The sequence below is a fragment of the Anopheles marshallii genome, chromosome 3 (genome assembly GCF_943734725.1).
Source record: "Anopheles marshallii chromosome 3, idAnoMarsDA_429_01, whole genome shotgun sequence".
Classification (NCBI taxonomy): domain Eukaryota; kingdom Metazoa; phylum Arthropoda; class Insecta; order Diptera; family Culicidae; genus Anopheles; species Anopheles marshallii.
Genome location: NC_071327.1, coordinates 25,566,884 through 25,593,536, shown reverse-complemented (window position 1 = coordinate 25,593,536; position 26,653 = coordinate 25,566,884). Strand labels below are relative to the sequence as shown.

The window sequence follows — 26,653 nt, the reverse complement described above, 5'->3', positions numbered from 1 at the left end:
ACGCCAGCCGAGAAGCAAAAGCGAACAGTGAGGCGAAAACCGAGACAAAAATCGAACGTATGCTTGCCCTAAATTTCGTGGGAATCGTACTCTTTTGAACCCCGCCTTTCACACCGGCATGCCCCAATGCCAGGGAGCGTCAGCTCAATTTACTACCAAGCTAACGTTGGTGGAAACTATTTAAACATTTCCTACCAATTTTCAACAGTTTCAACCCCTGCGGGAGCTCCATCCCCGTCTCACTATCGGTTTCAGCGCACTGCAGCAAATGGAGCAGTTTCCGGTCATTCGAATAGTTCCGTGTGCCATTGCTATGTATTTCACCCGGGAAATTCTTTTTTAATTACCTCGCATGTCGGAGGTTTTCTTTCGCTTGCCAGCGCTTTTTGCCAATGAATAGGAAAGTGCACTGGGCGGGATGGCTGGCAGCTGGTTGGTAAAAGCATCGATTGCATTAATTTTACCCGAAGCTGAGAAAACTCAAGAAGCTAAGCGTTGGGGCAGAGCGTTGCGCTGAAGCGTAATGATTTTATTTGATACTCAAGACATTTCTATGCCATCCGAATGCACGGTAAGGACAACGATATCAATTTAAATGAAAGTGCGCGCAATGAGGCGAACGGTGGGCAAACGATCTCAGTGCTGCAGGTTTTGCAGTGTGTGACATCCGTCGACGATTGCAATTCATTATATGAAGGTGGTCTAACGCTTTGAGCAAAACTTTAATTTCAGACGCTTTTCAAGTTTTTTGACCATCGCGATTTTAATTTTATTCATAAAAGATACAGTAAAATAGAATACGGTGAATGCCGTCATTCTGGAATAATAAATGGGACAAAATGCAGCAAAATTATCGAATAAAAACATATTGCTTCGTTGAACAGCATAAAAGAACAATTTGAAAAATTTTACTGATCATTTCGTGGTTTTTGTAAGCCAATTTTTAAAATAAAAAAAAAATCATGAGTTAGTCGATATTACATTTATTTAGAAATTGAGTGAATTTCTTGAAACTTGATGTAAGAAATGGAAACATTTTACGATTGTATTAGGAGTGTCTTTAATAAGTGGGAAGTGGGTGTCGAACTCAAATTTCACGGAATTGTTGTAAAGAGCAAAGTTCTATGAACTTATTTTTTCAAACGATCTCGTTAACCAAGGACAACCATCCATCCGCGCATTCGATACGACATTGCGGTCCTTGTTTTACAACGGCAGAAAATGTTGTTCACAGTTTCTGTGAAACTTCCTGACTTACATCAAACATTCGGAATCATGCGCTTACTTTTCCCTTTTTTCCACCGACCGACACGTGTGTGATATGGTTGCGAATGCGGAGATTGCCCGCCGTTCGATGAGTTTCGCTTCAATGAAGGTTGAAATTTATTCGCAATTTCGCTTTCTCCAGTGCTGCTTGCCTGCTTGCGCCTTTGCAAAACATGATAAATGGGTTACATTTATCATGTAGTGTATACGTGTAGACTCAAGGATAGCTATCGAGTTTGCCCCGAAACTAGACTGTTGAGCGGGGCTTGGTGTTGGTTTCGCTTTTTTTGCTTTGGCAAAGGGAACTTTCACTGTACAAAGAAGACCAGCAGCAAAGATTACCTGGGACGAGTGAATTTGTATTTCAAAAAGTTTCATTCGAACGTGTTTTATTAGGGGTGAGAGAAAAAAGTTTTTTCATTCAGTTTCGATAACCTACACCCTTTTTTCTGTTTCAAACTCGCTTAATCTACTTTCGTTGCAACTCTGTGTCTTATCGTTCTCGTGCCTGTTTCCATTTACATTTGCAGGCCGTGCTTCTGCGGAGCTACAAATTATAGGACAAACGATTCAGGCGCCTTCACACCGACCAACTACAAACGGCACAGCATCATGGGGTCGGCCACCGTTCGATCGGGTGCGGACATCGTTAGCATACTGCTGCTCACTGTGATACACACGGGGACGATGGGCTGGAAGCTGGATAATCGAAACATCATGTACACTAATCAGGACATCTCGTACGAGTGTCCAATCAACACCATGTGCCGGTGTGCGAGTTTACCCAACGAAACCGCACTCCTCGAGATCAACTGCAACGAGGTGTCACTTTACAAATTTCCCGGTAAGTTAATGCGCAACCACATCCTCCATCCTCCCAACGTGGGCACGCTTCCGTTGGGCGTCCCTTGCACGGAACTAAATGCATTGTTTATATTCATGGCGGTGACATTTGAACGAAAAGGCAGAGTGAAGCAGCCGTTTAAGATAACATTTTAAACGCAAACAAACGACAGTTTGTCGTGCAAAGTCAACTGCTCTTGAGTGAGAGAGAAAGAGAGAAAGAGACTGCTACTCAATTATTGTGGGCAATGTTTATTCATCGCACTTTGCAGGATACGAATGGAAGATTTGGCCGATACGGGAGACCTGGCAGGCTTTTAAACAAGATTGCGTTTCACCGGCAAAACACACCGGCCTGACATCGTGCGTATCGAAATTTTATTGAAGAATAAATATTGACCTTCAAGCGTAGTTTGCTGTCACTGGTTCCAAACTGATCGGAGTGGTGGTACGCTTCTGTTTTTCTTTCGCCACTACGAAGAAAAGGCCAGCAAAGGGTGGCAACGGGTAGTTGGGCCGATGAAAGTTGATGTAAGAACCTTTTCCCTGTGTTCCCGGCTGGTGATAATCTACCGGAACGGTGTAGCACGGTGAATTTAAATTCTGTTCACCTTCACTGATAGGCCTGCTTCTAACTGGCAGTGTCGGCCAGAGTCTACCGGAGCGTTAGGCAGTAGCTCGCAACGTACTTACGGGTAGAGTTTAGGCGTTCTAAAGGGCCATCCAACGACACGCTTCATTCGTCCGAGTGGACGGAAGGTGGATGGGTTGTTGGTTCCTTTTTTTTTTGCTTCACTCAAATCCACAAGCTAAGGACCTTTTTTCGCTTTCTTGTTGCGCATTCAAGGGTACCGTGTTCGCGTGAGCTAGTAAATTTGGGTTTGTGGCCGGGTGTGTTGCCGATGAGAGCAGGTGAACCGAAGTCTCTCTGCAGGTCTAGCTTACCAAACAACCTTAAGCAAATATCACTAACAAGCTAGTCGCACTTCAATCTTCCCCGAAGCGAAAGTGCCCTTTTCCCAGGCGTTGCTGGTCGGGTCTTTGGAAGAGAAGCTGAGACAAGGTTTTACTTCACCGCGGCCCCACGTCAGGTGCCGGAACATCAACTTCATGGTTCGTTGTGTAACTGTGAAAAAGTAGGTTCTAGTCAGCTTTTCAGAACCCCAACACATACACACGGCCAGACACAGACTTTTCTGGCCCCATTTCGGTGCAGGAGTTCTTTAGAGCGCAGCGCAAGTTCTGCTTGGTCGGCCCTTCCGTTTGCTACTTCTGCCGGACGTTTCTTGTTCTTGAGTGAACTATTCTTCTCGCATCTCCCACAGTGTGCACACTTTCTTTTGCTGAATGGTGAGAAAAGAATTCCTACCCTCCCTCATCGTATTCTTCCCACCTGCTGACGAAGAGTTCGTTTGCTTTCATTCCAGTAACATTGGAAATAAGCGGATTGGGATTGTTTATTTTGACATTTTGTAATGTTGCGATTTTTTGTTTGCTGTTTTCTGTACTTCAGCTCTATCCTCATCCTTGCTATTGACTTGCGGAATACAAGTATCCCTGTATCGTCACAACTTTCGCGAAAAACTTCTCTCCACCTGCTCTGCAGCAAGTGTTGAATCCCTTCGAGAGTCTTGTTAGTGTCAGGTCGTTGTTTGAAGGATCTTAAGTGGTCGTCCTCTTTCGTTCTCTTTCTTCCGCTCATATGGCTCGTGCAAAGCAGGTGAATGGAGAAAACTTCAAATACTGGTAGTTTAGCTGAGAAATCAAATTATTCTTCGGTAAAAATCAGTCAATCTGGCCAGCTTGCGATGGTGACGGCACTGCTGCCACTACCTGACACGAACTCGCATCAGAAGAATGTGTGTGTGTGCGTGTGTGTTGCGAAATGGCGCATCATTACGATCAATATGTCGAAGTGGCAAAATGGAAGACCGCAATTTGTGCAACCAAGCTGTGTGTTTCGAGTGTGGTGACAAACTCGTTATTTCCTGTGTACACACGAATCGTCCTGGGGTGCTGGTTTGACTCTATTTGTTTACTCCCGGGCATGCCAAAACCAACTGATGGGGTTGATCGTACCGTACCGGTGTTAAGGGAATGAATAAAACGCGCACCTATTTATTCGTCTCTTCCGTACGAAAAAGGTACACGTTTGAAGGGCCAACCCACCCACACACGCAGATCGATGTGTGGCAACACATGAATACCAACCATTGCTTTTTGGTGAGGTTGGCACGCAGAGAAGGGCTATCGTAGCAATATTCGATGTCCTTTCGGTACATTATGTTTATCGAAGTTAAAAATGGAATTACGGTGTGTGCCAAGATGTAAGGTTTCATGTTTTGAGTTAACAAAATGTTGGCAAATTGACATTTGAGGGGAAAAAACAACTATTGATTTGTGTAACCGTTTACGTCATGCATTTGGCCGTGGTGTAGGCATGATTTGGTTTTTATTTATAATGGCCAATTCGAACGATAGGAAGTAAATAATTTTTTATTACATAGCAGGTACATTGATTTACTTCTAGGCTTTATTATTCCGTTTTAATCGCCAATCATATTCAATTTGATGCGTAATAACGTTAGAGAATGATGCTTACCGCTAGTGAAGAAATATACAACTCATACAATTGTCATTATAGTTCGGTTTAATGGACACGGGCTTGGTTCCGTCCCCAAATATTGGGTCTTCAAGTAAGTTTCATAGACAGTAACGGGTCATTATGGAAAAAATTATCAAATTTATAGGTTTTATCTGTAAATATTGTGGGGCAATATTTATCTGTAAATATTGTAAACATTCCATGAAATTATTGTTTATCAATCATAGTTAAACATTGAAATCATAAATGAAGGATGAATGAAAGTGAAATATTCACTCAAAGAAAGTCGTCCTACACACATGGTGGAATTAGAAGAGAGTCCTGTAATACGAGTAACATCTGAGGAATCAATAATAAGCTTCTTTTTAGTCTTAGGAATTAAAAAATTGCTCGATTCCTTCTAATGTACCATAGAGGAGAATGTGTTTAACAATTTTCAATAACAGTGAAGTTAACAGTTTTACAGTAAGATGGGGCACATTGTAGTTTCGTAACGAACATATTTGGATTAATACTATGCAACAACATTTTTCCAAATAATCCTTCAGTTAGTTTGTCCAATCTGCTTGCAATTTACGTATACACCCAAAATTAAATATCCCATTTGTTTTTGTTTAGTTCACAGATGGAACGATGTGCTTAAACATTACTACAACACTAATAAAAACCCAACATAGTATACGGTGTGTGTGTGTATTTGTAGCAAACCTGAAATTATCACATAATCACACATTAAAAGCTGGAAATAGGTGCACACTAGTAAATAACCATCAGCAAGCGTCTCCATCAAACTGTCTCGTAAAATACATTCGACCCCATACGGCCACCATGCAATCCGCGCTATCAGTCCGTTAGTGTACAGTCCAAACGTCCAGTGCCATGGAGCCGGGTAAAGGATGGGTCTGTCAGTACTGCTACTGCCCGAGAGCCTAACATTAGCTGCTGTAAAAACGGGGTGAAATATAGCCAATGAAATATTGAAATGCACCATAAAGAAGGTGATTCCGATCATCAGTCGGTTCGTTCGTTCGGTAGCGAACGAAACGTGCAATACGTTCTCCCGGTGATGGTTCCATAGTAAAAAAAAAAAATAGGTGGGAAAATGGGCGTTGAAATATACGACGACAAGACAACACGGCGCCACTTAGCCGTTTTTCGATATCCCAATATAACATAATCCTTCCCGATCCTGCAAACTCGGTGGAAGTTCCCAGCGCGATGGGAACAACGACGTTGCACTTCTTGCCAGACCCCGTTTGGGTGGTTGTTCTTTGGTCAAATTGCCTTACATGGTTATAAATGGGGAGGGCGAATGTTTTGGCAGAACAGTGCAGCTAAGTTTCGGTATCGGAAAGGAAGCAACATCATGGGAAAACAACAACGGAATAAAAGCAAATTTATGTAATGTGCAGCAAGCTTCAGCAATGATATCTGCTCTCCTCCGTTTCCCAACGATTCAGGTAGAAGCTTTACCGATTCTTTCAAACATTGTCACCAAAAAGGGCGAAACTTGATCCTTTTCTATCCATCCGTGCCGTTGGCAGGCGCGGGCCTTACACTGACCCCCCTTTTTACCTTCCTCTTTCCTACTCTTCCCTTGCTTATCTGTGTTGTTCTTTTCTCATCCCGAGCAACATCAAACGAATAACGCTTGTTCAAATGGTTTCAAAACAGAACAGAAATAAAACAAAGACACAAAATGGGAAGTTGCCAACCAAGCTTAACCCTCCACGTCCGGTAGAAGGGATAGCCGTCGGGAGGATGTGGAGGCAAAATGGTTTTGGTTCTTTTAGTTCCGGAAAAAAACAAAGCTAACCGTTTTTGTCATCTTCATCTTGCTCTTCGGGTTGCACGTTTCCGTTAAATTTTCACCAACAGTGCAAAATGGAGAAATTGCCACCGAGCTGAGAGATACAGTCATCGAATGGTACGAGGCCAGGGCACTGGGCAAAGCAACCCATCCGGATGGAAATGGGGAGGAAAAACTGTTGTATTTCGCACTGCCGCCGGAGTTTTCTTACCGGGTGCTCCCGTGTGTTTAGCAATGGCAGTGTTCTTTTGAAGTGGAGGGATGCGTGCCAAAGGTGCCATGATGTCTTCGGGACGGGCTTGCTACAAGCTACCGAAATGGCTGAACGAGTTTTTGTTTCGACAACGCTTTCAAATCTTCGGGCACTTACTGTAAGCTTACGGTGAACGTATATTTCCCGGAAGTAGTATGCATTGTGGTACGGAGAAGCCTTATGTTTGCCAACAGAAAACCTGACGATGAGCAACATTGGTACACAAGAAAAAAAAAGACTTCAAAACATGACAAACATGCTCTCTGTAGGTGGCAAATTGTAGCTACTCTGTTGTTTTAAAATTCATCTTCACTTGGCGATGGGATTTCTTCTGGTACAAGTGACATTGACTCACCCGGGGGAAAAATATAAGAACATGGACATACTTTACAATACGAGTTCCATTTTTTGTAACCAAAATGGCAAAGCGGATGTAAAATTGCTTTAAGGTTTATTTTTTGTTATAGTATTTTAGTTCATATTTAATTATCTTGGTTTTACTTCTCGATTAAGTTACATTAACACCTAATCCAAATCAAACGCTATTTGAGTAATCCACAGCTATCTAAGTACCAACAAAGAAATTTACGTCATATAAAACACTTTAGTTATCTTATGATAAAAAGTCTATACAATCTTTAATATTCGAGGAATTCTGGGAAAATGATGTTTCACCTTTATGCGTTTTGACTCCCAACATCCATGCTGCTCCGTATCGTAAAGTCGCCCTGTTGAACATCCTTCAATGCTGGTGTATGATTGCATATGTATGCGTTTTGCTGTAGACCATCCTAGCAAGAGTTAACCCAACCAGTGCAATGCAGACAGCAGCACAAACACCGCGCTCATAGTGAAAAACAGCAACAAGAACAAAGCATAAAACCCCGTACATCAGCATGTCCCCCAAAAATGGACCACAAAAGCACAAACATAACAAAAAAAAAAACCGGGACGTACATAACGTCTGTGTACATAAACACAATTCACAGGCATCAGCGCGGTCGCTGCTTTTCACGTCTGTCACGTGAGCCTGGCCCTCCGGTAAGGCTCTGGCGCGCGCGACCATCGTGACGAGCCCGAAACTCATGTGCACACGTATGCGGATTCAAGGTTCATGCGGCTTTAGGCGGAATGAAAATATAAATAAACAAACAATGCGAACATTTATAAATATGTATAAAGCAGTGAAAATATTTGCATGACATTTTGGAATATTTTTGCGCTCCGTTACCAGATTTAGAACCGGTCGATGCGATGCTGGCCCGACAGCCAGATATGACCGAGAGCATTTTGCGTACGCGTGGGCTTTTGCATGGTTTTTTTTCTTGCGGCTTAAATAATCGATGGCAGCGGCAATGGGATCATCCAAAACCAGCGATTTGCGTGCAATGTGATATGCTTACTGGTAGCTTTAAGGATGAGCTAATACGACAAAACATTTTTTTTTATACGCGCACTGAGCGGTATGTGTGATGTCATTTCCTGCGGTTCTGAATAGGAATTGTCACGAGCTGTGAGTGGTGACAATGCCTTTCAACACCGAAAAGAATCATAATAATGTGTGTTATGGAAATTGAAGACACTTTAATGCGATGTTTCATTTGACGTAATTTATCCAAAATTTTATAAAACATTTGAGAGCAGATGAAAATATTATTTCAGTCCACTTTTAATCCTTTAATAGCCCTTTCGCAACGAAGTCAAACACCAATTTCAAAATATCAAGCTACCAGCCGATCACCGCAGGAATGGAATTTTTAATCCTTCCAACACAAATCTTTTTTTTTTGTAACCGCAACGATCACTGCCATTGTGCCACATGACGGTGTATATGATATCCTAGGTAGCCGTGCCCGTTTCCGTATGTATTCCATCGATTTCCAGGACACTTTATCGGATCGCGTGGAATAGGCATGGTGATAATGCGATATATTCCTCACTTACGGTGATAGTTGGTTTTTTATTTTTGTTTTGCTTCAGCATTGCCTTCATGAATAGAGTTGCATATGATAGACGCAAAAACAGAGCATTTATCATACGAGCCTACACCCAGCGCGCCACATCCATTCCATCCATTCCATCGATCAATATGAGCGTCGAATTGTGGTGTGAGAAGTAGCAGATGCAGACATATGACGCTTACACAGCGGCGCTCACGCAATGGTATGCTGTGAAACATGTTGTTTTGGGGTTTCGTGGCAAATTTAATCACGTTCATACAACGCACAACAATAGCAAACTCACCGGGATTAACCATTAATGGAAGAAAGGGGTTTCATGCGGCCGTTTATCATATTTTCGCCGAGTTTACAATGAACCTTTTTTCTTATGCAACTATTTATCCATCAAAAGTTATTTTCACGGTAATTAAATCGTAGTATTTTTTTATTTACGTTAATATTTTAGTTTATTTTGCGTTTTTTATCTCAATTCTTTATAATCTCAAAATTAGTATTATTTTGCATTTAATAATTGTATACTTGTTTATTTATACTTTTGCTGCTAAGTATTGTTTATGTTTTTCTGAAGATGTTAAATACTGTATAAGTAACTGCTAGTATCCCTCAAAATGTATAATAATAGATCTACAAAGATTAGATTGCATTGAAATTGCAATTACATAACCATTTTTATAATCATCAGTACAGTGTCAACAATGATCATTTATTGACTAATTTGAGCTTTTATCGCTCATCCTAATAAAACAACCTGTTTTCTCCGAATTGTCCCTAATCTCTGCTCGGCAAACTCTTCAAACAGAAGGTCCTTTAAATTTCATTCAATTATACTGCTAGCACAGGACAATAAATCTTGCTGCAGATCTCCGAGTTCGAGTTCACGGTGTGCCTTTGTAGCAATCTCCATCTGTAGTACCGTATAATAGAATTCGCTCTCAAGAGTCTCCGAGGAGGCTTGTGTTTTTAGCGCCATTGACAATTTCATCAGCAAATCAACCGCCCACGAAAGCTTTGCTATTTGTACGCCCGCGTTCACGTTGTGGGGTTGTTTTTTACAAAAAAGAAGCGGCGAGTGACAAAGTCAATATTAAATTTACTTAGTTTACACCACACCTACGCTGTACAAAGTGCCATCCGATGCGAATGTCATTAATTTTATTAAGATGAAAACTGACTCCTCAATTTGGTGCCCTATCCGAAGGATAGTCCATTGTAGTCCTTATTTTGATTTAAAGCTCCCAAATATTGGGGTACATCAGTAATAAAACTCTGCCAAGTATTGAGGATGAAAGTAAACAAGTAGTAATAGGTAAGAGAGGGTTTAGGTGCTGAAAGCAATCAGACTTGAGGTAAAAAAAACAACGAAGATCTTACTAGAACTAACCGGCGGGAAAAGTTGATGACAACGGACGTCTTCGACCCAAATCACATAATTTCACCCCTTTTAGCCGCTTGAGAATTCGTAAAAACACGTTGACCCTGAGTACGTTAAAAAGGGATTCGGGACATTAAAAAACAACGTAGCTTAAGAGTCTGGTTCCCGGTTTACGGAACTTTTGGGATTGGGGTAAAACTTTTCTTTTAGTTCGGACTTTATGTGAAGAAAACATCGTTTTCCGTCACCCTTTTGACGAAATTTCTAACCTCCCACTGGCTTAAAGATCGTTAAAGATCCGGTTTAAGCTAAATGTTTTGATCATTTATCATTTGCTTTAAAAGCTCGTAATGCTCCGCTCGTACGAAATAGAAAATCGTTTTGTTTTCAATATTCCATAATTCAAAGAGACAAATAAAGCAAAGAAATCTCAACAGCTCTCGGTCAATTTTCACCAACGCATCGATGCCGATGTAGTTGTTGCGTTGCCTTTAGCGTCATATTTTACCAACAGTACGCAGAGCGATTCGCTTATGCACTGGATTCCCGGCGTTTGCTGGCTTAATGCCTGCCAGGATATACCATCTAACGATCCCTTGTGCTCTGCATCGTGGCTAGTGAGCAACGAATTGAGAGTCTTCCACTTGGTCGGCACATTTCTTCGGCAAGGACTAGCTGCCGTGCTGGCTCGGATCTCGGTGCACGGCCTCAGCCGGAAGTGGAAAGGAACAATTGCGTGCCGGCTTCATTTATCTTTGCCTTAACCTCGCATGGTGGTACCCGGTTTTTCGCTTCGTTTTAGCATATCTGCTCCGGGCGAAATTTGCACGACGAAGCATCAAGGCAGTTCAATTTGCCATTCGACGAGCGTGGCTCGGTGCTGCGGTCGCTGAGAAGATTATACGCTTTTCGTGGCTTGGTGTAGAGTTTGAAATAGTGACATTTCTGTATCTGCCGTTCATATTTGCCCCCGTGTGCCTTGCCCTTCCGTTTTTCCCTTTTGTTTTTAGGCCATCTCCTTTCGCGTGATCTGGCTGTACCGTTTTCCCACTTTAGCATACACGCCCGGAAACCTCGAGTCTATTTCTGTTTATTGTTGTTTGCAAAATTCAATCTACAATCAGTGTTGATTGAGTGACATTGAGAATTTTCCACTTTTTTACCCCTGAACTAGTGGAGAAGAAATGAGATTGCTTCACGCAAATGCAAAGCGTAAGTGTTTTCGTTTTTATGCTGGTTTATTTTGAGTTTTTCTCTGACGAGGTTCTACTGCTAACTTGCACAAAACGATGAAAGGTCAGGAATGTGTGCAGTGCAAAAGAACGGAAAGAAAGCAACGATGAATTTAAACGAACGCAACTTTGATTTTTTGCAAGCAGGTTTCAGTCGTAATCTTAAGCAAAAAGATCAACGTTGCAGATCATTCAACAATGGGTAACTCGTGATCCTGTTAAGTATGATACCATAAATTACGCAAATGAAATTTACATAAATTGAGCAAAAGAAAGCAACTTACATCGATACTCTAGCTCTATATACTGCATGAAAACTTTCCATTGTGTTTCTTCAGGAAGCGCACGAATTATATTATCATAATCGATGATAACGAATTCATAAACACAAAGAAAAATATTTAACAGCGCAAGCAAATGGCATTCCGAAGCCACGGTGTAAATGGTGTCCGCCTTGTGGGAATCGGGATTGTTCGAGGAATATTGGAGGGAAAAATGAACAACCGCTTTGCGAGTTGAGGAGTGCAGGTGCCTCACAGTGGAAAAACGCGTACAAAAGGTAATCGAACAGTGCCAATCGATGTGAAAAGATACAAGGTAATATTCGTGTTGGTAACTGTGGAGAAATACTTGACTACCGGCAGTGAAAATAAGCCATTTACATTGCTCTGGAGTACGTTGAAAGTGCACACCTGTAACTGACATGCAAAGTGATCAGCAATGAATATTGTTACAATTGGTACGAAGCAATCGAATGAACTGAATGGTGTACCAAGAAATTTCAATAAAAAACAATTCCAAAGTTGTATATCAGAAATTCAAAAGCAACGGTGCGTTTTTGTCAATCCATGACTGTTTTCAGGCATTCAGTTTAAGATTGAACTCGAATATTTAAGTATTAAAGATGTAAGTGGTTTATCAAAACATATTAACTAATGTTTAATTCAATTGATTATAGTATTTTTACTTTCTCAAACCACAAAATAGTACGAATCAAAGACACCTAGCTACGCTTAACAGCACCTACAATGCGGAACACCTGCCAGTGTTTCGAGATCCCCTTTTGCTGTACAAACAACCCGAACCGAACCCTCGTTCCTAGGAGATTGTGACCGGGTTTGGAATGTGCTCTAAGATCTTCCACGACTCACGTGCAACCGTGTTTCTTCATTTGGGAAAATATTTTTCTTTAATTTTCCCACTCTTTACCGACGCTGTTTAGAGCTGAGCGCTGCGGAAACATCGGAACGCACCAGCGAATGCTTCCCATGCGGGAACTACGGTTCCTTGGTGTGGCCGCTTGTGGGTTTTACTGTATTTATGTTTGACTACGACGCATGCATGCTTTGCAGCGCTTTAGATGAAGCATTTGGGGCAAACATTCCATTGAGTCGCACGATACTTGGTGGGAACGGCAACTCGCAGCACGTGGTTGAAGTTTGCCAAAATGGAACGGATGCACACTGGATGAAAGGATGCACGTATCCTGCGGGTGATTCAGACGGTTCGTGCGTTCCAACCGGTTTGTTGGAAGTTTTCTTCCTGCGAGTCATTCCCAGCATATTTCCGTTTCTGAGAAGGACTGCAAAGAAGGCTCCAAATCCCATAGTTTGAGGATGAATTTAATAATCACGCTGGCCAAGGGTTTAGTTTCTAGAATTAAACACACAAAGCATTAATTTGATTAATGCATCAAAGATATGAGTGAGCTTTAATAAGGTTTGGATTAACTTTTCGAGTTAATTACTCTATGAAGTATCTAATGTTATATGATCATTTAAGAAAAAGCTTGTCAGAAAATAAATTCTCTTGCAATGGTAGTATTATCAAGTTTAATATCTGTCTGTTGAATCTGTTTAACATAATTTTTGACATTTAAATTACTTTAAGAATAATTTTCATAATAAATCTATCTTATATGTAATGATAAATACGTCTTTTGTTACAGAAACAGGAACGATTTACATGCAGATTTTTCCGTTATACTTATTTAATTATTGTTGCTCGTAATGGCAAAGGACAAAAAATTTAAAAAGCTTTAATCGTTGTTTATAATGATGATTTGAAACCATTAAGTTGATTTATCGAAGCACCTTTAAAACAATTGAACCTTCCTGACAAACTTGAACATGCGAACCACACTCTCCTGGGACGTTGGTTCCGGGTATGCAAATATTTAATCACACTAAGTGTACGATTAGGCTGTTTGAGCTTCATCTAACACCAGGTTGTTTGAAGTAAAAGCCGACAGCCTGACCACTGTACAGTAACACCTATAATTTGTATATCCCGTTAAGTGTCCCTGCCATCGAAACGAACGGACGAGCAACTGTGCGGCGGAAACCGTGCACACTAATCGTCGCACGAAAATCCACATACCATCAATGACACGGTGGCAGCAAACGAGAACAAAAAAAAAAAAAAACACACACACACACAAAGAAATGGCACGGAAGGTACAACAATGGCCTATTATCTTGGGATCTTTGCTTTGCCACGGTCTGCGCCCGGAAGCAACTAAGAAACGTGACACACTTTCCCGGGAGTGCATAAATAACGCCTCGAATGGGTCCCGGGAGGCTTGGTCTGGAAATGATGATCGCTATCAGCTCCGTGCCGCGCACAACTGTACATGTGACCACATTTGTGCCTAGTGCCCGCACATATGGCAACATTTGCCTTGGTTGGTTTCTGTCACTGCAGAACATACGCAACCACGTCGGATGGTTCGGCGAGTACTGATGAGTCCGACTTGCTGAGTTGCACTCAGTTTGTTCGACGGCAGTTCGTATGTGTGGTACGAGTATGTGAAACACTGGTATGGTGAAGCACCGTATCAGTACTGTTCCTCACGTGTTCACATGTTGCATGCTAATTTTATTGATATTCCAGGAAGCGGAGGGCCAAGTGACTAAATTTTTACGATGTGTGTATGTCTCATGTAACAAAGCGTAGAATTTTCTCGCAAGCATTATTGTCGTAGTATGTATACGTGGTTATTTCTTATGAAACTGATACTGTGACCAGTATTTTTACTGCTTGCGCATAGGTAAATTTTTGGTCAAATTTAAAAGTAAAATTTCTAAACTAAAACAACTCATTCATAGTTATTTGTAGAAGTAAAATGAAAAAGTGTTGCTTATTTTAATTCAAGAACAAATGACTTAGAACATACCGCTAAATGCACTACATTCTGAAAATAAAACTTCTATTAATATCAAGGCAGATCAAAAACAGGCCTTCATGTCCCTAAATAGTGCATCTAACTTGCGTGTCCGTATCCTGCGAACAGAAATAGACTAATTTTCTTTTGGCATTTAGTTTGAACCATTGACATTTAGTTTAGTTAGTTTTACGATCAACTTCATTCTTAACACAAATAAAACCTGATGCAAGATGAGTTCCTTTCCCTATTAAAACTGGAAACAAGAACTTTTTTATCGACACAGCAACCTCAAGAGGGTCTAGGTCTGCCTTTTCTGGCTTGCTTTGACTGTATTTACCCGTAACTGGATAGTCAGATCTGCGTTCGAAGTATTGGTCCGGATAGGATTTTGGACCGGTCCTGTCGTGTGAAGACCGGCCCCGCTCCCAATACACCACCGAGCCACTCCAAAGAAAACAAGAACTTATTCTTTATCGGCACAACAACCTCAACAGGTTGTTAAGGACGCCTGTCATTCCTGGCTTTGTGTGACTTTATTCAGCCGTAGCTGGATAGTCAGACCAACGTCCAATCGTACGGGGGATTGGTCCGGTACGTTCGTGTGAAGACCGACGCCGCTACCATCATGCAAGGACACCTACAAATAATTATAGCCATTTAAGAAGGATGACAAAAAATCTTTTATCGTGTTGTTATTATCAACACGCATCAACGGATTATACGGAACGTTGGGTTATAAACAGACGAAAGCCTGTAGCGTATAAAAAGCGATAAGCGAGCTAAAATAAATAGGACCAGTAAAACAAACACTGGTTCAATCGATGCAATGGTGGCATTAAGCGAGTTGGTGTTGAAAAAGGGGAGCGAAGAGTGATTAAATAGATTACTTGCACGGTTTGTTGCAACAGCAAATAAATCTTTCGTTTTTATAGTTGACGATGAGTAGTGCTGCGCAATAACACAAAAGGCACAATGTAAACAGAAATGTTTTTTTTTTACTTTCGAAAATTGGCATAGCTTTAAAGCAACGTTTGTAGAACAGTAAATATAACAATGTATGACAAGGTTTTTGTGTCACATGGTACAATGGGCCCTTTTGCACTAATTAATATTTTACATCATTATTTTCACTTCTTCTTCTTCTTTATCGGCACAACAACCTCAAGAATCTATGCCTGCCCTTTCTGGCTTTCTGTGACTTTATTTACCCATAGCAGGAGTCAGTACTGCGTACGGGGGAATGGTCCGGACGGGATTTTTATCCGGTCCGTTCTTGTGAAGACCGGTGCCGCTACCATCTTGCCTCCATTGCTCAATAACAATCCTTTTTATTCCAAACGTTTGACCAGGCAGTATTTTTATCAATTGATAGTTATGAAGTAGACATTTTCTTCAAATTTTAATTCCATTTTTAAACATAATGTTATTCGAAATAACATTCCACGATGCCTTTATGTTGATGCCTTGCGGAAAGTCACAGTCTCAAATTAAGAGGAATAGCTTAGCCACTCTTAGAAAAAAATATAATCTTAAACCCCAAATTGAGATACTAACTAATTCAAGGCAAATATCTCATTACTACTTGCCTAAGCGCAGGACTTAACAAGGGCTGCATGAGAACACCTACAATGAACTATACGAGCGCTCAACCTTGTGAAAAGTTGCAACCACCGGCACGAAGAACCATATTTGCATGATTGTATAATTGCATCATGGCACGATAATTAAGCACAGGGGCGGATTAGAAATATTCCGATGAGAACTTTAAATCACGCCGCTTGTTATAGCCAGCTCTCGTCGCATGGTCGACGGTGACAAATTTCGGACCAAACGTGCCGACCACTTCGCGTTCCTGGCGGGGCAGGAAGGGGCTATTGGGAGGTATTCATTCTCTAGGCAAATTGATTTCAGGACGCAGTGAGCATGAAATGACACCTGGCGCACAAGGAAAAAAGGACACTTTTCGTTAGGTGACAATACGAACATTCCTACCGCCCCGGTATGCAGCGTCACGGAAGACTGAATGCAGCGTACTGAAAACTTTCCGTAGGTGTGAGCGGATTGCGTGGCAAATAGCAGTGAATTAAACATGCAACTTAGTGCTGAATATTCGAGCACGTGCGAGTTTCGCTTGGTACGAGGTCGAGGTTTTCGACCCAAAACGTGAGTCAACGGAAAGTAACATTGCTGTACCGTTTGCGTGGTGTATCTCACTTTACCCCGGTGGTGCCACCTTCAGCGTGAAAATGAATCAATGAGAGCTGGTTTGGAAAGTTTCGTATTGTTGAAAAAGGGAGTCTCTGCGAAAGGAGCGAAACAAGCTTTGGTATTTTGTTGTTACTAAGGAATGGTTGTTGCTATAGGTTGCATTCTATGGAGACGCCCAGTACTTCAGATTTTCTCTCCTGTTAGGTATGCTGTTGGTAATATAAATGTTTGTATTGATGGAAATGAGCCAATTTCGATGTTCATAATCGTTCCACTCAACAACACATGATGAAGAATGTTTTCTCCTAGTTGATTAAGTCGTACACGCTATCATATAATAATTAAGTTACTAAGAAAGAACTATAGCTGAGAGTCGTTTTATGGATGCGGCCAATATTTAACATTGTCTCATCTGCTATTTGTGACTTTGGTAAAATAAATGTTTATTCTGATGGAATATGGATACAACAAAAATGCGTATTCTCATCTATTTCACTCAGTAACCCAAATGAACGGTTTTGTTTTCAAAATTTTTCTGCCATACAAAACATAATGCTGAAATTAAATAGCCTTACTGACCATTCTATGGAGGCGCCCAGTACCTTATATTCCATTGATTGTTGCAGTTTGGGGGTTAAATATTTTATCTGATTTATCAAATGAAATCACTTAACATCTTTCGAAGAATAAATTTACACCCAAATCTATAATAACACAAGGTTCGTATATCTCAAATGGTTAATTAGGCCGCGAGTATTACATAGTCTGAGAGGATTCTAGACTAACTGAGTCCTTGGAAAAGAATGTTGAGCAAAATCTTGAAATGAATTTCGTATTAATATATTTCTCCTAATCACCCTACGAACTTACCTGCAAGGAGTAACATACTCGAAAAAATCATTCTTTATATACAGTGTGCTATGTAGATTCGGTTAATTGCAGCTCAAGGGCCAAGGGTGATTTACAACGCACAGTGTTCCACACCAGTAATCAATGTTAATTGATCCATACAACCTACCATCATGGTCGGCAACGTTTCTTACGATACGTGGGACCATGTTTTGCATAAAAATATCCACAAATATTCGCAACGATACGAATGTGCCTTGCCACGATGGGAAATGGCACAATTCCTTTACTTTTGTTTCAATAAGACTGCTCTTTTGTTTTATGTTGAAATACTTTGGAAAGCAAAAGAGTGCAAAAAGAGTGCTCTGCAAAAGAGTCTGAACTTTGATTTGTAATTGCGTGCTTTGGAAATATAAAACTGAACACATCGTCTGACCGGTTCACAAAGTTGTTGACATTGTTTACCTTAAAGGTTAAATAGAACATGTTGATTTAGATAAGTGGTTCAACGACGAATCTTGATTAATATCTGAACTTTGCATTTCGATGCTCATGCTGTATAAAATATCTAACAAAATTATATTTTAATAGGGATTTATTTTGTTCCACTCATGATATTTTAGCAGCACTAGAAACGTCCTTGGTTTTTCTTTCGATCGTAGGCCATTAAATAATTCAGACTAATTAACAAATTCTCCCACCAATAAACTCCCCTTTCGGGGGAAATATGCACCTTGCCGGTTTTATACACCAATTTTTATAGCCACATATTATTACGAAAATCGACAAACACTGATGGCACCGCACAGCCAATTCATGCTTAACCTGTTGGCGAAAACATATTTATTTTTACGACATTCCCGTGCTCCAACGCTACCTTTGCTTGATCTCAGGAGTGGTTGTTTATTATTGGGAACCATCCACAGGCTCCTAATATCGCACCATAATCAGACAATTTGTAGCCCATCATCTTCACCACGCTGCATCGTACAGCCGTACAGCTTAGCATCATCACTCCCCAACGGTGACACTCGATTAGAACGACAACCGCATATCCTACAGGCCGGCTGGGTGGGTCGTATAAGCTCCTTCAACATCGCACAAGCACTATTAAACTCTCGCCAAGACGTTATGAGGGCGGAGGGTTTCACTCGCGTGATTAGCAGCTTCGCCAACGTGATTCGCTCGATTCACAGATGCCGAAGGATTGACGATGGTTTCCAGTGAAGGCCATCACCTCGGGCCTGCCAAAGGAAGACCCCAACCTAATAAGCTATTGACAAAAACATACTGAGCACAGCCCCACGTGCTCGTAATTCGCGCAAGCAAGCAACACAAGCAGCAGGAAAAATCGTAAAGCTTATACAAACACTCACACTCTTTGGTGGAAAAGTTTATACCTAGCGGCCTAATCAGATTAGTGAATTGTTTACTTATTTATTTAGTTTTGCGACTCTGGTGGTTCCGTGTAACCAGCGATGCTGCGAGACAGTATTATGCCTGGGTGAAGACGGTGTCGGAAAGGAAAATGGCAGTGTCAGTGAGTTGTTTGTGTGATTTCTCGAAGTAGCTGTTTCGGTTCATAAAGCGAATGTTGGTATCTGAACGAACCGCGTCCACGCGGTGCGCGGTGATGGGAAGGATGGTGAAGGAAAAAAATAGCAACACCGACAAAGATGAGTGGGAAAGTTAGAATGATCGTTCCGAACGGGTGTATGACCGCGCACTCGCTTGCTTGGTAACCTCAAGCCACCCAACGATGACTGGCGGGTGATACGATGGGCATCAGGTCGGAGGGCAGGCCGAAAACGAAAGTGAGATTAAGCTGAAAGATTAGGGGGCCTTTGTCTGAATTGAATTAGGAGATTCGGAAATTAATTGCTAATGGATTTCCGATTGTGCACGCTTCGGTAAGCTAGTCGGTCTTCGGATGAAACAAAAAACGACACGAACCGTGCAAGGGAAGTTTGGGTTTATTTTAGCAAGTGCTTTATTTATTTATCTATTCAACAACTCCACCTGTTTGATTGTATTCGGTTCGCAAATGATGGCTTATTATGAGGAAAACCTTGAAAATGGAGTAACAAAGATAAAATAGATCTTTTTTGTTCAACAAGATTCGGCCCAAGAAGTCCTTTTTAGTTGAAGTGATATAGGAATTAAATGTTTTACAACTAAGTTGGTTTGAGCTTCAAAAGGTTTCGTGCGAGATATTACAATTTCATATTATGCCTTACTCAAAATAGCAAAAAATTTAACTAAATCAACTTTTTAAGCAACATTTTGTGACACATTAACGTCTCAAAAGCCCAACAGCCTCAAAACTTGCAACTTCTTCAATTAATATCAACCAATTCCTAGGAGATTCATTACTTCCTGCATATCATTTGCTCAAGTTTTGACTATTCATAAAATATCTTACGATTTCTCACCAGGCGCCACATACGGCTGCAAACCTCATTTCTTAAAAAAAGGTCACTTTTCAGTTCCAGCCTGATACAAGGCTCTTCTTTTCATCACTCCATGCTCGTCCAACCCCTGCACATCGTGTTAACCTCGAGCTCCACCGTTTCAATGTTTTGTCAAGGGCGACAAAGTGTAAACATATTTGCGTTTCCAACAGCAGATCGTAAAACCAAAAAACTAACTGGATGGCAAAAGCTAATTCCGTCGCACGAACAAACGTTGGGCGCACCGGTGTTGAGCCGTACAGTCATTACCCAGCACACATAATAGCTTGCCACGGAGAAGATTCCCGTGCTCCAGTGTTAGTGGTGGAACTTTGCTATTAAAACCCGAAAAGGTTGGTCACAGAGGGTCGAAAGATTTTCGCTTCACCCGGGCGAATAGCGACGCATTGAAAATTACTATGTAGGCAAGCGGAAACGGAGCCCTTTTACACTTTACGTTCGGCTAAGTGCTGCCATGTGTTCGCGAGGTGCCGAAGAAAAGGATATTTTCGTGTAAACATGATGTTACGGCAAATAATGTACGTTTCCTCCGCTGTGTCGAGCTCGATTGGTCCGGAACGTTTGCGGAGAGTCTCACCCCGACTAGTGGCGTTGAACCACTCCGGTAGGCTAATTTCACAAGCTTGTCGGGACTAATGGTAGTATTTTGTGACAATCCACACACCAGAACCGGAACTGCGCTTTAGATACGGTGGTTTTACAATCGCACGTTTCGAACCTTCTGCTGGATACGACACACTCAAACGTTGAAATCTGTATCCTGTAACATATGGATGGTACGAATTTAGACTGCTGCAAACACGGTTTGACCATGACAGAGCGTTATGTTTAATTATTTCATTTGAAACGGATTATCATCCTACCGCACGGTTTGTAGAAATGAAATTCATATCGCATTTAGAAATCTAGGAAACAAAAGGGCAAATCTCTGTGCTTTCTTATGACGATAATTATTAATACAGTGACGAACATAACTATAAAGCAACTCGGTTTATTGAGACTAAAACAGACAAAGTTGATGAAAAGGATAATTATGATAGTGAAGCGCCAACAAATTTAAACTGTTGCGTCCTGCAACTCGAAATTTCGTCGCGTCCTGCAACGATATTTCTTTCAAACGTCCTTCAACCAACGATCTCGGCTCTTTTAACACTTCAAACCGTCCCGATTTATTACTTTTCGTACACGATAGCGCGTGGTTAAAAAAACAACCGTACTCTCACTCGCTGGTTGAAAGAATGACCATCGTGGCCAAGCCGACCCGAGGCGGGTCCTTATGTGGTGGTCACGCATAGATCGCGAATAGCGCCCTCTGGCGCGTGGTACCGGTACCTCGCACCGTTACTAACAGTCACCACCAAGATTGTTAGTGACATAAACAATATGAACTTCATGTCCTTTGCATATTTTTATCAAAACAGTTACATACTTTTTAATTAGGTCCAAAATTTCTATCAATTCGAATATAACAATAAATAATAAATTAAAAACTGAGATAATTCTTATCTGGATAGATGACTTAAACGGTGTTCTGACATAGAAAAATCATAAAATGGCAGAAATTCCTGATGTTATTTTGTGAAGTGTGTTTGTTTAACGATAAACATTTAACGAGTTTTATTAAAATCATCATTACTTTTTACAGAGCCATTTAAGTAACAAAATCAACTATTCTCAAATAACTACTTGCCTGGAACATGTTTTAAGAACTGTAGAAAAGAAAGGAGAAATAAGTATTTGCCACTTAGAAGCTGATAGGAAATCATACAAATAAATCTATTTTTATGCATCCAATACAAAGTTGACACGATTTCAATTCAACAGTTTCTTCCTTCAAGCGAAGCATTAATCACCGTTTACGAGCGACGAGAGAACAAGGGTACGTATCGCATGGCGTCTGAAACTCTTGTCGAACATGAGCAATCGTTAGAAACGTTTGCGTTCGCTTGCACACAGCCGCTTGATAGGGAAATCCATAAATCTTTCCCTTTGTACCGTGCGTTGAGCAGATAACGATAGCGGTGCACTTAAAACTCTTCCCTGCCAGTGGTTTGTTTGTTCGATTTGCTGTAACAAATCGGGCATTAGTACCAATTAAACGAATGGAAACTTTTAAACCAACACACCACGCTGCACGCAATGGCATATCCCAAATCGAACTCAGACGCCATGAACTGTATTAGTGGGTGTGTGTTCGTGGTGATTTTTTTTTGTCTGCAATCAAATTCATCAGGTGGTGGAAAGCAAACGGATGCAGCTTATCGCTCGGGCCAGCGGGCAGGATGGAATTTAATTATTCATCATTTTTATTGCACTTCCAAAAGTACATTAAAACGGATCGATTTATTCCCGCCATACCTTTCACGGGGTAGCTGCTTGCTTGCTCATCTCTAAAAATCCGATGAGACGCTCACCGGCGATCCGGCTCGATCCGTGATTTTGAGACTCTTTGCTGCGCTGACGTCGGCTGGTAGACACACGCGGAAATGGAGGGAATGGAAAACATACAAAAAAAAATCCCAGCTCGGAATGCTATCACGACCCAGCGCGAAACTTTGGTACCGTCCAACCTAAAAAGTGCCGCCGGCTGACAAGCAAGCTCCGGTGATCCCGGTAGAAAGAAATTCCCGGACCCAAGAGCACGGAGCCCGATATTTTGTTTCTCTCGCATGTCCGCCGGGGGTTTTGAATTTCCATCAAGGTTGAGAACTTTATGAAGAGGGAATTTATACAAGGTTTACTTTCACACAATCTGCCCGAACAGTTTCCGTTCGTTTTTGTCAGTCAGTCCCTGTACCTCGGCACGACTACTTTAAACTTTCGGCTTCGAGAAATGCAGTGACGACGTTAGTGAACCGAAAGAAAAGAAAACAACCGCAAACATCCACAATTCACTTCTCTTAGCGGAGTCATACACAGGGCCCTTCGGTGGTTTTCTGCCAGAAATTGGGGCTCTGTCCCTTTCGCTGGCAGCAGTACTTTTCTTGGGGTCTTATCTTACCGGTTAAGAATCCCGTAAGAATTCGTCTCACCGGAGCCGCGAATGCACGGTTGCCGAAACTTTTCTTCATCGCTATGTGCGTTTTTTTGTGTGTGTGCTCTTTTCCTCCTTTCGCTTGGTCATACTCTTCACACAGCTCTGTGCTCAGTGCTGGTTGTGTAAAATTGAGAAAGTCAAACCAACGGAATGAGGTAAAATTTTGAGTGAAAAAAAAGTTTAATTGAAGATAAAGTAACTTCCACCAACGCAGGCAGCATCCCGCGTAAAGCCAACCATTCTACCGTTTCTGTTGATCCCGGTGAACCAGCTGAATACATTAATTCATTACGAAGTTTCACCGGAGGATTAAACGAAAATAGGATCTCCAGTCCGCTGACGACGTCTTGGGCAAAAACATGAAACCCTCGTTTCGCCGACCTAATGGTGTTTTGTGATTTCGGTCGTTTCGTGGGAAGCATGTAAAACCGTTGTTACATGTCGTTAGCAACTATATATGCGCATTCGGGAGTGACACTATCGTCCTTGTTTGCTGGCAGGTAAACATAATGCATACATTCACTAAACAGTACAAATTGACATATTTTGTTACTGGTTCGGGATCTCAAGCATGTACTCTTGTTTGGTTTATGGAGTATTCCTAAGGAAAGCAACGACATATGAGTGAATGTTGCAAACGTTTGTTAAGATTAAGCTTGCTCTCGTCAAGCAATTTCACCCGATAAGACAGATATCAAATCTCATCCGAAGCACCCCTTAGTTCGCTTAGGAGAACGAGAAGTTCGAGAAAAGTAAAAATACCGAGTACTAAGTGTCTTAAAGAGTGTTAAAGATTTTGTTTGCAACGACTATAATATTCGTGATATTTAATGAAAAACATCCCCAAAATAAACAAAATGTGCAGCTTCAATAAAAATCCAAATTATTGACTGGCCAAAACAAAGAAGATAGCTATATCATGACTCGGAGTTTAACTCTGTTCTCATGTTTTGCACGAAAGGACCACAACAACTCTGAAAAATTAAACTTATACGATTTAAATAAAGAACCAGCTACTTAACCTACACCTTGTCTTAAACTAGGTCGATTTCATCGGCACACCCCAAGAGCAATCCGATTAAAATCTGTTGATTCACTAGCCGGGGTACAGGATCCGCCAGCTGTTCCAGGAGCTATTTTGCAGCAGTAGCTGCATCACACGCTCCAATCTTTACCACTTTTCACATTTCAACTGGAAAAACATCGGGTGCCAAAATGTCAGCGCTATACCATTCCGGCACGGGTTGAACCTGCTTAGAGTTGAGCTTAGTTTCACTTTTAGGTTGACTTTGCTAAACTTGCTCTCGCAAAATTCAAATGATATCCTGTTTGTGTCCTGTCAGCTGGAGATAAAAGAGATGAATAGCTTCTCGGTTTGTCGGTTTTTGTGGTCTCGTCCCGAAAAGTCCCTTCCCTTCACTTGCGAGATGGCCAAGCTCGTAGTCTTCCCAACAAAAGGCTGAAACGATGCATTCTGCGACGTAGTGCTATATGCTGCAAGAGCGAGCGCTGGAGCAGCTGGTCCCTGCTGGATGAATAGTTTGCCATTCCCGGTCCCTTGTTGGTGCACTTGCCATTTTGATTGTCGGATTTTTGCCATTGGTTTTTATTTGTTCAAAATGCTTCAACATTGTGCGACAAACGACAAGGAAAGGAATTTTGTCCAACTGACACGCTTATGGCTCAGCTGCTACTGCTGCTGAAGGATTCTACTTTTCATGCGCTGTATCTTTTGCACTTCAAGACGTATTGGTGCATGCGATGGGACAAACAGCCAGACAACTGGAATTTCATCAAACGGACGCTAGAAATAGTCACTTGCCTAAAATGGCGACACCAGTGTCGCAATGCTTCTAGCAGAAGTGACTATTATTATGTTTATTGGATGAAAAATACAATTGCAAACTAGCAATGAGTAGGAAAAATGTGAGTAATTATTTAAATCTGACGAAACAATGTTGCACGAAATAATCAGACCCTGTCATCAAGGTAATCAGTACAGTTGGAAATCTATTTCACAATCCTTTTTATAGGTTGATACAGTCTTTTCTATGTTGCTGATATCTATTTATCATTATTCCAGCATTTGTGTTATAAATTGGTTGATTTTGTTCTATTACTTATTTCTTAATAATTGGTAACACGCTTGTTTTCATCTTTTCCAATTCTCTAAGTGCAAAAACACAATTCTGGAAGACAATTGATTTCAGCTGTCAATCGTTCTATAAGCTAAGCTTCTTTATTTAATTTCTAAATTTTACTCGCGTTCACAAGGATCCAGCAGTCAAGTGTCTATCGCATGAACGATTTGATTCCCGTGAATCCATTTGCAAGCTAAGCAACCGAAATGATTATCCAATTTCATCATGGCCGTAAATGAAAACCTTCCAACCGATATTGAATAGACTTACCCAGCAGTAAACGCGTGAACGCACTTAGAACCATTAAATTAAATGAAACACAGAAAAACACCATCTACACCGACAACAACGTAAAGAAAAGAGAAAATGTATTTACGTACCTGTCACAGATGAAAGATTGTCAATGACTATGTTCTTCGAACGCAAGGCACCAGTTGTTTCGCATTCCAATTTCCACCAGACCATGTCCTTCCGGGAAGCGCGCTCAGAACGATTCAGAACTAGATGACTCACAGCATCGTGTTTGGCAGCGCCAAACGGAAGACGCAAACGTTGCGTTGCGTTGAAGTGAAAATTAAATTTTCGCTTCAAATTCTTTTCACCCACAGACGACCCACTTCGGGCAGGATGATTCTTCATCCACCCGATCTGTTTTACTGCGTAAACGGTGAACGATGAATCTGCCTTAGATCGGTTGCGTCCTCCGATCGGTCCTTTAAAGGATTATGAAAAATTAAATTTACCAAAGAATGAGCGATTCCTTCGTCGTGTTGTCATGATAAGCCGTTTCCCGTTTCGAGGGACTCGTTATGTTGGACACCACACGGTGATGCTGTTGTGCCCCCGGGTATGGTGTGGGTCATCTTTCGATCAGACAAAACCTTTCGGGTAGACCTTCGGGTTTCGGGCTATACGATAGACGTGATAATGGGAAAATCGGTTACGTCCTTGCGCATCGGGCAAGATTTTCTATCCGACAGCCAGTAGCTGCTACGAAACCAAGGAAATGAAAGGTAGATTCAAATCATTACGGCAAGCTGAGCAAGCACAAGATTCCACAGCAATCTTGGCATGACAATGGCCAGGCTGATGATGATAGTGGTGATTGCCTCGGGAGTTGTTGGTGCGTTGGAAAAAGAGTGGGAAAACTATTGTGCTTTGGGATGATAAGAAGGGAACTCAGGGCGGAAGTGATAGCTGAAGCGGACGGCACCAAACCTTGAACCATGTGCTCAAAATAGCTTTCATAGGTAGAATAAATAGGGCTTGATTGTATTGTGACATTTTGTTTGGAATCCCAAGCAGCACACTGGCTTTATTTAGAGTGAACATATTGACTTTTGCCGAGTGTATTATGGCATATTTGATGTCTTAAATTGTAGCATAAGCTACATTTGCAGCTTCATTTTGTGCAGTTTTTGTTTATTCTACTTATATTT

General features: G+C 41.3%; 1 protein-coding gene across 1 annotated transcript in view; it reads left to right on the top strand.

Annotated features, from left to right (window-relative positions):
* Positions 1-1,878: 1,878 nt before the first annotated feature.
* LOC128715908 (protein artichoke) overlaps positions 1,879-26,653 on the top strand; it is a 43,285-nt gene continuing 18,510 nt past the window's right edge. The window contains exon 1 of the mRNA XM_053810827.1: positions 1,879-2,110. Within this exon, the coding sequence (XP_053666802.1) occupies positions 1,879-2,110 (232 nt within the window). The remainder of the gene's footprint in view (positions 2,111-26,653) is intronic.